Here is a 12,397-nt window from a genome sequence, read left to right as displayed (position 1 = left end):
TGTAGTTAGTGTCTGAGCTGAGTTTATAGAACAGCTTATGAAAATGGCTCTGAACACTTCCTATAGTGAAGTTACACAGACAAATGTGACACTCTTTCTGCTCCCCTAGTATCCCACAATAAAGCAGTGAGATGAATAACCAGGTTTATCTGGTTTGCTTTTATTCTGATAATGGTTAAGGGAGGAATGCTAGTCCAGACTCCAGGAGAACTCCTTTTCCTTTTAAAATAATGTTATGAGCTCTTCAGAATCTACCCTAATATGAACACAATATTAGTATGTCTAGCAGTGAATGAAGGGTGGCGCAGTGGTTAGCACCGCAGCCTCACAGCTCCAGTGACCCGGGTTCAGTTCTGGGTACTGCCTGTGCGGAGTTTGCTAGTTCTCCCTGTGACCGCGTGGGTTTCCGCTCCGGTTTCCTTCCACAGCCAAAGACTTGCAGGTGGATAGATAAATTGGCCATTGTAAATTGCCCCTAGTGTAGGTAGGTGGTAGGAGAATGGTGGGGATGTGGTAGGGAATATGGGATTAATGTAGGATTAGTATAAATGGGTGGTTGTTTGTCAGCACAGACTCGGTGGGCCGAAGGGCCTGTTTCAGTGCTGTATATCTAAATAAATAAAAATAAATAAATGTAGGAAACCCTTAGTTCTGCAATGGGCAAGTACAATCAGCAATTCTGACAATTTAGCAAAAAGTAGCTCACTATTGCTAATATTTGTCTAAGTTTATTTTAAAGCAATGCTAGAGCATAATAAATTAATTGCAGCTGTCTCTTGCTCACATTCCTTAATTGAAATTTTATACTTTTTTTAATGAATGTAAATTAATGAAAGCCAGCACTGATTTGTTAAAAGCAAATAGTGTTTGACTAACTTGAGCTCTTTTAAAGGGGAAGGTTGACGATAGTGCATTTTAAGTGTATGTAGAGTTTCAAAACGCATTTGAGAGAGTACCACATAATAGACTTGTTACCAAAATTGAAATCTGAGGGAGTAACTGGGCAGTGGCTGCTTGGATACTAAATTAGCCATGGAACAAAAGCAGAGCGTTTCGTGTTGGCGCCACTGCTTTTTTTTTAATATATATTAATGACCTAGACTTGGGTATGCAGAAAATGTCAGAGTTTGCAGATGACCCCAAACTCGGAAATGTAGTAGACAGTGAGGAGGATAGTAACAAACTTCAGAAGGGCATAGAGGGACTGAAACGGGTAAATATTTTGCAGATGATATTTAATGCCGAGGAATGTGCAGTGATTCATTTTGTTGAGATGAATGAAAAGAGGCAATGAATACTAAATGCTACAATTTTAAACAAGGTGCAGGAATAGCCTTAGGAGTGCACTTACACAAGTCTTTGAAGGTGGCAGGACAAGTTGAGATGGCAGTTAGAAAGGCATATAGGATCCATAGCTTTATAAATAGAGGCATAGAGTACAAAAGCAAAAAGTTATGCTTTATAAAACACCAGCTGGGCCCCAGCTGCAGTATTGTGTCCAATTTGGGACACCACACTTTACGAATGATTTCAAAGCCTTAGAGGATGCAGAGGAGATTTACTAGAATGGTACCAGGGACAAAAGACTTCAGTTATGTGAAGAGATTGGAGAAACTGGGGTTGTTCTCCTTTATAGGAGAGGAGGTTACAAAGAGATATGCTGGGGGGGGGGGTTCAAAACCAAGATGGGTTTTGATAGATGGCGGCCTCCCGTACTGTATCATTCTATGATTTTATCTTAACTACTTAGTATCTGTTTTATGTGCTGGAAATATGAAACTTATCAAACATTACATTATTTGATGCCTGAAATTGTGAATGACCAAAAATATAACTAATATTTAAAGAGGTCCAAATCTCCAAATCGATATTAATTGTACATCATTGTGTTTAATTACATGCAGGTGGAGGGTGTTAATTGGGGTTTCACTTGAGCACATAAAAAGATGCTTATTGAAACTGGTGTGGTTGAGTTGGGAGGTGTATGCTTGTAATGTTTCGCTCTGTAAATAACTGTTAGACTGATCAACGTTTGGCTCTAGTACTATCCTTCACTAACTCTTTTCTTGGACTATAACAACCTTTTGTTCCTTGATTTCATCATTTTTCAGGTACTTATGGGAAGAGTGCCAGACAGAGGCGGCAGGCCAAATGAAATTGAGGCCCCTCCGCCAGAGATGCCACCATGGCAGAAGAGACCAGACAATGTCCAGTCAAGTGGTGGACGAGGAAGAGGCGGTTATGACCAAGGCTCTTATGGAGGAGGTGGAAGAGGCGGATATGACCAAGGCTCTTATGGAGGAGGTGGAAGAGGCGGATATGACCAAGGCTCTTACGGAGGAGGTGGAAGAGGCGGATATGAAGGCGGGCGAGGTGGGGGCCGTGGTGGATATGATAGGACAGAACAAGGAGGACGTGGAGGAGGCAGAGGAAAAGTTCAAGGCGGATGGTCAGATGGAAGTGGCGGTCATCAAGATTCTAGCTACCAAGGGGGGCATGGTGGTTACCAAGGTGGTGGTTACCATGGTGGCAGTTACCAAGGAGGTAGCTACCATGGAGGTGGTGGCAGCTATCAAGGGGGTGGCTATCAAGGTGGTGGTTACCAAGGACATCAAGACAACAGATATCAGGATGGCAGCCATGATCAGGGTGGAGGACGAGTTTCAGGACGAGGAGGTCGTGGTCGTGGGGGTCGTGGAGGGCGCGGGGGACAAGGTGGTGGGTGGGTCAATAGAGGTGGACTAAACTACAACCAGGGAGGACAGTTTGAGCAATATTTCCAGCAAGGCGGCCAACAATATAATGCTTCTGGTTTCTATCAAGGTAGGCAGTATTCTAGCTAATAACTTGATGGTCTTTGAATATTGGCTTCTTCTGACAAGAGTCATAGACTCAGCCATATAATAGTTACCAACTGTCAAATGCCACTAAAATCCAGTACCTTGTGTTGAATCAGCAGTGTTGCGGATTTATTTTCTAAACAATGGGAATGCAGAAATGCCTTTTCTTTCAGCAGAAGTGAAGGCTTGTGATTCTAAACCTTTCTCTTATCTCCTATCCCCACTCCTCTCAAAATGGGTTTTAGGCTTGAAACTGTACTTGAAGCGCAGCAAAAAAAAAAATCTGCTTTTCTGCATGTGTAAATGCCACTGGCACGGTTAAAACTAGTTTATTGAAAGTGCACTACAGACCGAGCATATGAGCCCAAACTGAGCCTGGGAGCCCCTTTCTATTAGCTGGCGCTTTCAACAAAAACATTTGCAGAGCTTATGTTTCTCTTCTATTCTAGAAATTCAGCCACATGGTAGTTCCTGCTGGCGAGTAATTGTACATAACTGTAAACTTCACGAGCAGAGTGAATGACTGACAGTGTGAGAGATGAGCAATAAAGTATCTGTATGCTGTTTTACTGTTTGGAATTGTTGAGTTTTTGTTGAACTCAGTTACAAGTGATGAGAGAAATCCTTTGAATATCGAAAGAGGATTTCACCACCAACCTTTTATGTAACTCTGTGTGCGTGTGTGTGTGTTTGCGTTTTTGCCCAAACACTGAATTGAGAAATTGTGGTTGGGTGACACTCATGGTTTTTTGCATACTTCTAACTTGTAATGTTTATTAGACATTTACTGTATGTCATCCCTTTTTCAAATGTGTGTGAATTGAAAGCTGCAAAGGATATTCAGCACAGAAAGGGGCCAATGTGTAGGTTTGACTAACTCAGCCTTAAATTATGATGCACAATGCCTATAATTCTACAGACAAGCAAGAACATTGGCCGAGCATGGCTAACTGTAAATCGCTCACTGTTTTTGTTCCCATTGAAATACTGGCATGGGCTGGTTCATATGGCACACACTTCATTATTTGGAAGTTGAGGCCGTTACTGAATGGGGAATATTAACTCATGCTCAAAGAGCTGGAAATAAAAGCAAACGTGAAACAAATTATCCTATATACACATTCTTGTGTGGTGATTTCAGCGATGATCTCTGTTCAGTTTGAGCAAAAGTGTCAGTTGATAGGTATCCATTTTCTGTTGACTATTGATCAACTATTGCAGTCACTGTGACCTACTTTGAGCATAATATAAAGACAGAATTGACATTGTATTCTGGATAGGTTACAGTTAAATGAATTAGAAGGTTTGAAAATTATCTGGTGTGGACACACAAAAAGAGTTATTTTTTTAACAGCTAGGTTTATTGCAGATTTGTTGCCGTTTGTTGCACACTAGAGGTCACTCTTGTAATCTGGGAGTAACAGCTCTTGGCCAACATAAGAACTGGTTGACAAATGGTGCTGTTCCAGACAGGAGGTATTTTTGATTTGCTCTCATTGTCAGTTATTGTGGCCCATTTTGAAGACATCTTTAGCAACGGTTTGTGTCTTTCTCCTTAAACTGTTATCTTTGGCTAAAACTGCTGTTCAGTCCCACAGGATTATCTGTAGGGAGCAAAAGAAACTCAAACTTCAACCGTTAAAGCACTTGCAAAGTGTTTGTCAACCATTAAAATTAATTGTTTGTCTTTAATTGTATGTAATGTAAAGTGCTTTTTAAAAAAAAAACTTATTATTTAAATAGAGAATTTAACACTATTCTGTCCAAAAACGGGGAAAATTGTAAGCTGCTAAGGATATTTAAATCAGCAGTATATATATTGTACATTCTGTTTTAAAAGGGCTTAAAAGTCTAAACTACATTTAAGTCTAAAGGTGACCTGTTAAGATAGTCTGTTTAGACTCTAGCTTTTTTTAGGGATTGACCCAACGGGCAGTGAGATCGTGCTCAGCTGATACAACGTAACTGCTTCTCCAATGCAGTGGAACCTAATGTAGTGGTACAGACAATTGAATAAAACTTTTTTTGTTATTTAACAGGTGTATTTGCATAATTTATTCAATTGTCAGAACTAATTTCCTGCTCCGTCCACTGAAGTACTTAAGTTAATTGCTTCAGAAACTCTATTTCAATTCCCAGTTTATGCTGTTAACTGATTAAGTAGGGGTGCTGCAATTAGTCTTGGCACCTCTGGGCTGGAGGAAGATGAATCGGCCAAGGTTCCTTCTTAATTGCTATCCAGCGATCCTCTGCTAAACCATTCACACCCCTCATGGTTTGGTGAGCACAGATTCAAGCTATGCTATGTAGCCTCCCCTGTACTTGCTGTGTAGGTTAATACATGAAGACTGTCCACTTAGTGAAGTATCAGCAGGGGTGGCAACCAGTACCCGTGGAGTTATACCCTAGCATAAGTCATCAGCTTCATTGGGGTGGGTGCATTAATGGAATGAAGTATGCATGCCTGTTGAATTTTTATAGTAGTGTTGTAAGTATAATATATTTGAACTGGTAAGGGGAGGGTCTGAAGTTAAGAGCACTAAGGCTGTATGCTGGTATTGAAGAAATGTTGTTTTTGTATTTTCATATTTGGCGTGGGGTCGGATGCTACAAATTTGAATTCTGACCTGTTATCAAAATATACAATGTTGGGGGCTGTACCTGCTTGCTAAGGTAGAGAACTTCATTACTGAGGTGAAATCATTCTTTAACTTGGCTTAAAGGAATTCCTTTGAATGTGCCAAACTTTGGGACATTTAAATAGTGATATGGTGCTGTCTAAACAAAAGATCTTTGCTCAGCACTAGCAAATTATTTGGTTGTGGTATGGCACCCTGTGATTTTGATATTCTATTGTGAAGAGACCTTTTTGCCCATAAATAGTTTTTTTATTTTTAAAACTGCTTGGTAAAGTTGGTGAGCAGTGAGAACAGCAGGCATGGTGACATGAAGCTGCGTGGAAGAAAGCAGCAATGTCTGAATGTGAACAACTGGATAACCAGAACCAGCAAAGGAGCAAGCTTCTACCTAGCCCTGCTTGAACCCAGGTTGAGTTTTTCCTGTGACAGTCACTAGCCATGCCAATCACTCATCATATTTTATATTTGATTCCATGGAGTACTAGTTACATCAAAATAAAAGTTATTTAATGAGACTTTAGATTCGTTTTAATTGAACACCAATCTAATTTCAAAAGGAATTCTATTTGGAATTTGTGTTTCACTACCTGTGGGAGGGGGAAAAAAATTAACATCCTGAAGAGTCTCTCCATATCTATTTCAGGATTTGTTTTTACTTTTAAACATCACGTGGACATTTCATCCCAGTGCTAAAAATCCTGCTTAATGTTTAAAATACATAAAACATTTCTTCGTTCATCGCAAGTAACCTGCATTGTACTTGCAGGTTCTTTGAATGGAACTACAGAAAAGTGCAGCTGTCTTTTAATGTTTCAGTACAGTGCTGCGATTTCACCTATAAGATATTTATGCAATTTAACAGGCTAAAAGGATGTGTCGGGTTAAAAAAAAAACATGTACCAATATGATTGACATATGTGATTTCCTCATCCTTACAATACAATGTCACACAACCTTCCAAGTTTTCATAAAGATGGGACATAAGATTATGCTGGGTGGGAGGGGAGAATCGCCATTCATTGTCCAGTGTGGATTAGTTGGTATAATGTGTTAACTGCATTGATAGAAAATATGGAAGGTATATTATTGAAATAGTTATAGCACCTGTAATATAGTTTCTAGAATTATACATGTTCTGCCCTCCACTTTAGGTTATTTGTATTGTCTTTACTTTACACAATTAGCTGCTACTTTTGTCAAATTGCAACTATCTTTATGTTTGATGTTTTTAATTACAGAAATGCTACCCTCAAGCCTAATGGTGTTTCCAAAATGGTCGTTTTATTGCATTGCATTGTTTAAAAAGTACTAAAAAGGGAGAACTTGCATTTGTAATATCTATATTAACACTCAAATCTGCTATTATTGAATTGGGGTCCGTTAACTCTAAGGCCAAGCACCATTAAAGCTGCTAATGTGATGTATTTGTATATATTTGTCTGTTCCTATGGCAGAGCACTTGGTGCAAAACAGACATTTGTGTTAACAGAATGGATGTTAATCTACAGGTCCTATAACTTTGTCGTATGCTCAAGGATGGATGAATATTTACTGGAGTATGGATTCAAATTGTGATTTGCTTTTTCCCCCTCTCTTTCTCTCTCCCCTCTTCCTTTTACAGATTGGGATTGTTTTTCTGTGCAATTCAAAGTATAATTTTACAGAGGGGAGAAATGTTATTTGTTACTGATGATGGAAGAACCTATTAAGTTCTGGTGATTGCCAGGTGTTTTCTTTTAAATCAAAAGACAAGCTTCCTGTCCTTGGCAAACACATTACAAATGACACTCAGCAACCAAATTGAGCTGACATCTGGTATAGTGAGTAGAGTTGAATCCAATTAGTATAAGGTTTTACTAACTGAAACCAAGAAGTATTTAACCATTTAAGTTTGCATGCTAATTAAAAGTAATTGGATAATCTTCCCATAATGCTTGTTATGTAGCCAACTACATCTCTGTCTGCTTGAATTATTTGCATGAACCCCAGTTAACTTTAGCAAAATAGCAGAAAGTCAATTCATTTGAATGCTTTGTTTTCTTTTTTTTAAATTTTGAACTTTTATTGTTTGTGATGAAAATGTTCAGCTCCGAAAAGCCTCAGCTTTTGAAGAGCATCCTTACCACCCCACTATCGCTCATTAACTTTATTTTGAAGCCTTTTGGTGACATTACCTGTCTGTGCCATATTTCAAGCTGTTTATTGCTTTGGGTTTACACCAACAGTTCTTGCTTTAGACTTTCATGGCTTTGGGATAGAGAGACTTTTATAGAATAGTCCTGGGCACTTGCTGCAACACGGTGCAATGACTAAAGCTGTGACTGTTGCAATACTGTTACCTGCAGCAAGAGATGCTTTTTTTCAAATCATCATTTGGGTGTGTATTTATCCATATATTTTTGGATTAAGCATGTTCCTTCTAGTAGTTTTAAAATTAGCTCTTAAGTCTACACTCGTGTAAAGCGTCTTGAAACATTTTACTGCATTAACAGTGCTGTATAAATGCAAGTTGTTGTAGTGTTGATAGGGGAGAGATTTCTGTGCCCTTTTTATTTTTTCCCTTCACAAGAGTAAAATGAACACACTGTTCCATCTCATTGTCTGTGTACTATGGGTAATCTGAGCAAGCCAGTGATTATAACTAAAGCAATAGCAATGTTTAGCTTTGAGAAGGGAACTAACTAAGATAAATGAAATTTAAATGTACAAATATTTGAAGCAGAGGAAGATACATGGCAATGGGAGTAATTTTGGAATGCTGTAGCATAGATTAAAATGGACTGAATGGACTCTTTGTGCTTTAAACTTATGTTTATAAAAGAGAATTAATTCTGTAAGAGCACGGTAACTGGCTGCAGTGACCCAGTCCAGGTAAAGGTTGAAAGGGGAGAGAAATCAACCAGGATTTCCAGTCCTGATCAATAACCACTGACTCCTGCTGTGGATGTTTACACTAATGTTTGGTCAATAAACCAACCGATGGGGTGTCAAATCATTGGCTTTATTGATTTTAAAAAAAATTATAATCACATTTCATATGAGTTCCCATAACTTATTTTTCTCTCACCTCTCCCTTAAGCAACATCTAAAGTTAAACCCCAGTAAGATATTGGCAACTTTTTGGACGAATCCTGGTTTTACAGAACCACGAGCAAACTTGTGTGACCATGAGTCTTGCCTTGAAGAAAGGTTATATGTTATAAGTGTGCAATTCAGGAGCATTTGCAGTGCAAGCAACATGCCCAAGTGGTGACTGTCAGGTTTACTTGCTAGGTGGGAGTTCGTAAGCGTGAATTTCAAATATAGATTGCTGAAATTCCTGTAAATTTATCCAGAGCAATTAGCAAAAGGTTCTTTCCAAAATTAACTAGTTAATTCCAACTGATCTTTGCCAGTGAAGATATGTTTGAGGTTTGCTTTGATCACTTAAAAAAAAGGAATGTAATAGAATCCTATGGAAGAGGTGCCCAAACTGCCAATGATGGGGAACTAACTGAAGCTGAACTGAATTTCCCACTTGTGTTTTGTGTCCAAATCTTTCTTGGAATGTATGCACATTGGAGAAATGAGCACCTATTGCAAAGAGATCCTAAGTTAGTTGTTGTGCTCAATCAGTGGGTGACAGTGCTGGGCCATATAATACTTTGGCCACCCATGCCAAGTATTTCAAACACGGCCATAACATAAATAGATGTTAAGTGACGAGCCTGCAAGGAACCATGCTAAGACTATCCAAATTTTATTTCACAAAGGACCCTTAAACCTGGCAAAGAAGCAAAAATGTTATCCTATCATCTGGGCTGATTTCAGTTCCAGGTCTCCAAGAGTTGAAAGGACAGTGTACTGCCCCACCCAGTCCCCATTTCAAATTTAAAAAGTAAACACTTTACGAAGCTATATGTTTCACATCAGGGCATGCCTGCGCAATGGGTTTTGCTGACATGTAAACAGGACTCTGGGTTAAACATTTAATACTAAAGCAAACCTTGGGAAAGAAGGAACTGGTTGACGCTATCTATTGCATTGAGCTGCATGTACAACTATAAAACAGTGTGCTGATTGTATCTTCAGGTTCAAGGACACGTGCTGCCCGAGACAAGTGCACATAGGCATACAAATCAAATGGATAAATAAACAGGATGGTGAAAGTATTTTAAAAAGGTGCCAACTTTTCATCAACTTGTACATAATTCACAAAAGTTTTATTGCATTACAAAATACTTAAAATATGGTCTTATTTTAAAACCATAGACGAAGAAGCATCAGTTGGGGCATACACTCAGCCATAGGCTAAACATTGAGACTAAGGATGCAGTGCTTCAGAGCAGAAGTAAGGACACTGCAGCTAAAGCTTAGGTTTCTAAAATAAGAAGGCTTTAGGGTGTTGGACATCATCTAAAATACATAATTTCAGAATTAGAGGAATTAAAGTATATTAAGAATTTGTAAAGCATAATGAGAAAATATTTGAGAAATAGAGCGCCAAAATTACAACATTTTACACAATTTGGAAGTGTTTTCGATTAAAGGGAAACTTCAGTGATTTGATCTAAATATATCTGGTTTCTACCCACTCTCGTAGTCTTAAATTGAAATTAAATTAAATTAGTCCCACTTGATAATTTTTGCTTGCTGGCGCATTGCATCTTAACGTGACTGAGTTGAGAACACTGAGTATGGGAGTTAGAGAGCTGCTGTTTGACCCAGCTCTAATGCTGTCACTACTGAGATCATTCACTTGACGACTGATTCCAGCATGGAGCAAGGATGTAAAATTATCCATCTGTATTTAATGCACTAGATTTTTTTTATTTTGACGCGCCCTCAGGATAGCTGATGTTTGTACGCAATTATCAAGATGTGTGGGTTTTCCTGATTTCCATTAACAACTGTGATCTAGATATTAGATTTAGTGTCTTGATGCACTAAACCCAAGTGTTTTCATAATTTGAACAACCACAGCAATGCAATTTTAAATTTTGAGGAAGAAATTTGAATACTTGGTTTCCTCTGGAGACCAGTTCCCCTTTTTAAATCTGCTCAAACATAAGAACCACAACCAGACATGCTGGGCCCGATTTTTATCTCTATGTTAGCATTAGAATCGGGCCCGTTGTATTTATTATGTGAATTGCTAAGGAGTTTGCAACATGTAAAATTAAATCCCATAGGTTTGGTGCATTTTGGGGGGTGGGGGCGGTGGATGGTTTGAAACCATGGGTGATGTAAGGAGATTAATGCTGTCCATCTCTGCTTGGGTTTCTGCTTTTTTAAACTGGCTACCAAGTCCTCCTCCTTATTATTCCAGTGGTGTCTGCATTTGGATCTTCCTGTGCAAAATAAACCGCTGCCCAATTCTCCGAGTTGCTGGGTTTCTGTTACAGTCCATCGGCATTTGGATCTTCCTGTGCGAGATAAACCGCTGCCCAATTCTCCGAGTTGCTGGGTTTCTGTTACAGTCCATCGGCATTTGGATCTTCCTGTGCGAGATAAACAGCTGCCCAATTCTCAGAGTTCCTGGGTTTCTGTTACAATTTCCAGTAGTCATATACTGTATAAGCTAGCTTATTTTCACAAATCCTCCTTTCATAAGAATGGAATAATTTACATCAGGCTGTAGGCAAAACAGTCTTGTGCACATACAGGGGTAAAAATAGAAATACTTTCCTGTTGACTGGAAGCTGTAACTGTATTCAGTGTTGTGGATGGTTCACCAAAAGTAGTCTGTCTGATAGAAAAACAATAGTGAGTAAATGTGTTTGATAAAAACCTTTGAAGTTATCGAGAGGGATTATATACTATTTATCTGTGTAGAAATGTCAGAACAGTGTATTTGGCCTGTGGCATCAACCTTTCCACAAATCACATTAAACTTGCTTTGCCACAAAAGTATCAGTTGAGTCAGAAAGGTTTTTTTTTATTTTATGAGCCGTTTTTAGTTGTATATGTACCCTTTTCCAATATGGGGCAGCCTATTCATCTGTATGCATTAAGTAACTAATGAGGGAGGATATTACTTTGCAGGGTGCAAACCTGTGCTTTACTTTCACCCAGATTGCTTTTATTTTGTCTAGCTGTAATGCTTCCCCCAACCAAAATAATGCAGCAGGAGTGCCTGGACTTGAGTACGTAATGTAGGCTGATACTCCGTTGAAGCAGTGATGCTTAAAGATGCCATCCTCCAATAAGAGCTACGCCCCTTTCTATGGTTTAGTTGCTTGTTAAAGATCCAGTGGCACAATTTGAAGAAAAAGAGAGGTCTGTGTTTTCCCAAGCAGCAAATATCCTAGTTTAAAGTGCAGTGACTTAATTAAATCATTGATGTACTTTAAGGGATTTATTTTCAAAGTTGTAATTGTACTATATGTTTCCCTGAGAAGGTGGTTGGACCTTTGCCTCAAATGACTGCAGTCTTTATGCCAACTGTGCACCCAAGACATTGTTTGGGAATTCCAAAATTTTGACACTGAGGTGATAAGGCACTAAGTGCAAGTCTTCTACAGTGCCTGGAAGCTACATAGTTGAAATAATTGGAAAGCTAAATTAACTTTTTGAAGAATGTAATTATAGAAGAAAAGGTGCTAGTCTGTGGTGGGACAGATTCTGTCTTACAAAATCAACCATGAATTTTATCTCGTATTTAACATTAACTTTCACTTTAATTTGATGCACAGAGCATTTGTCGTCCACCATGAGCAAAAAAGCTGCTGCCACAGTGAAAAATGAGACTGTTTACAATGCAATAACAGCTATTAATGGTATTTATTGTTTTTTTTAAAAAATTATTCATGCAACCACAGTATTCTGTTTTGGAAAGCTTCCTGATGTGACTTATAAGGGGTATGGAGCTTCCATTCACCCCTTCTGAGGCAAATGATGGTTGGGTGTGGGTGTTGGCAGGTAGACCAAGGATCAGTT

At 38.8% G+C, this 12,397-nt stretch overlaps 2 protein-coding genes across 4 annotated transcripts in view; one reads left to right on the top strand and one right to left on the bottom strand.

Annotated features, from left to right (window-relative positions):
• Positions 1-3,414, top strand: part of fam98a (family with sequence similarity 98 member A) — a 42,675-nt gene extending 39,261 nt beyond the window's left edge. Inside the window, exon 8 of the mRNA XM_068045354.1 lies at positions 2,112-3,414. Within this exon, the coding sequence (XP_067901455.1) occupies positions 2,112-2,843 (732 nt within the window). The 3' untranslated portion in view covers positions 2,844-3,414. The remainder of the gene's footprint in view (positions 1-2,111) is intronic.
• Positions 3,415-8,466: 5,052 nt separating this feature from the next.
• Positions 8,467-12,397, bottom strand: part of rasgrp3 (RAS guanyl releasing protein 3 (calcium and DAG-regulated)) — a 99,376-nt gene continuing 95,445 nt past the window's right edge. For 2 of the 3 annotated variants that reach the window (XM_068045352.1, XM_068045351.1), the window contains one exon: positions 8,467-11,207. The gene's annotated coding sequence lies outside the window, so the exon portion shown is untranslated. The remainder of the gene's footprint in view (positions 11,208-12,397) is intronic. The other variant, XM_068045349.1, reaches the window with a different exon arrangement.

The sequence above is a fragment of the Heterodontus francisci genome, chromosome 13, assembly GCF_036365525.1.
Source record: "Heterodontus francisci isolate sHetFra1 chromosome 13, sHetFra1.hap1, whole genome shotgun sequence".
In the NCBI taxonomy this organism is placed as follows: Eukaryota; Metazoa; Chordata; class Chondrichthyes; order Heterodontiformes; family Heterodontidae; genus Heterodontus; species Heterodontus francisci.
The sequence above is the reverse complement of the archived record's forward strand: the minus strand, read 5'-3'. Positions and strand labels throughout refer to the sequence as shown.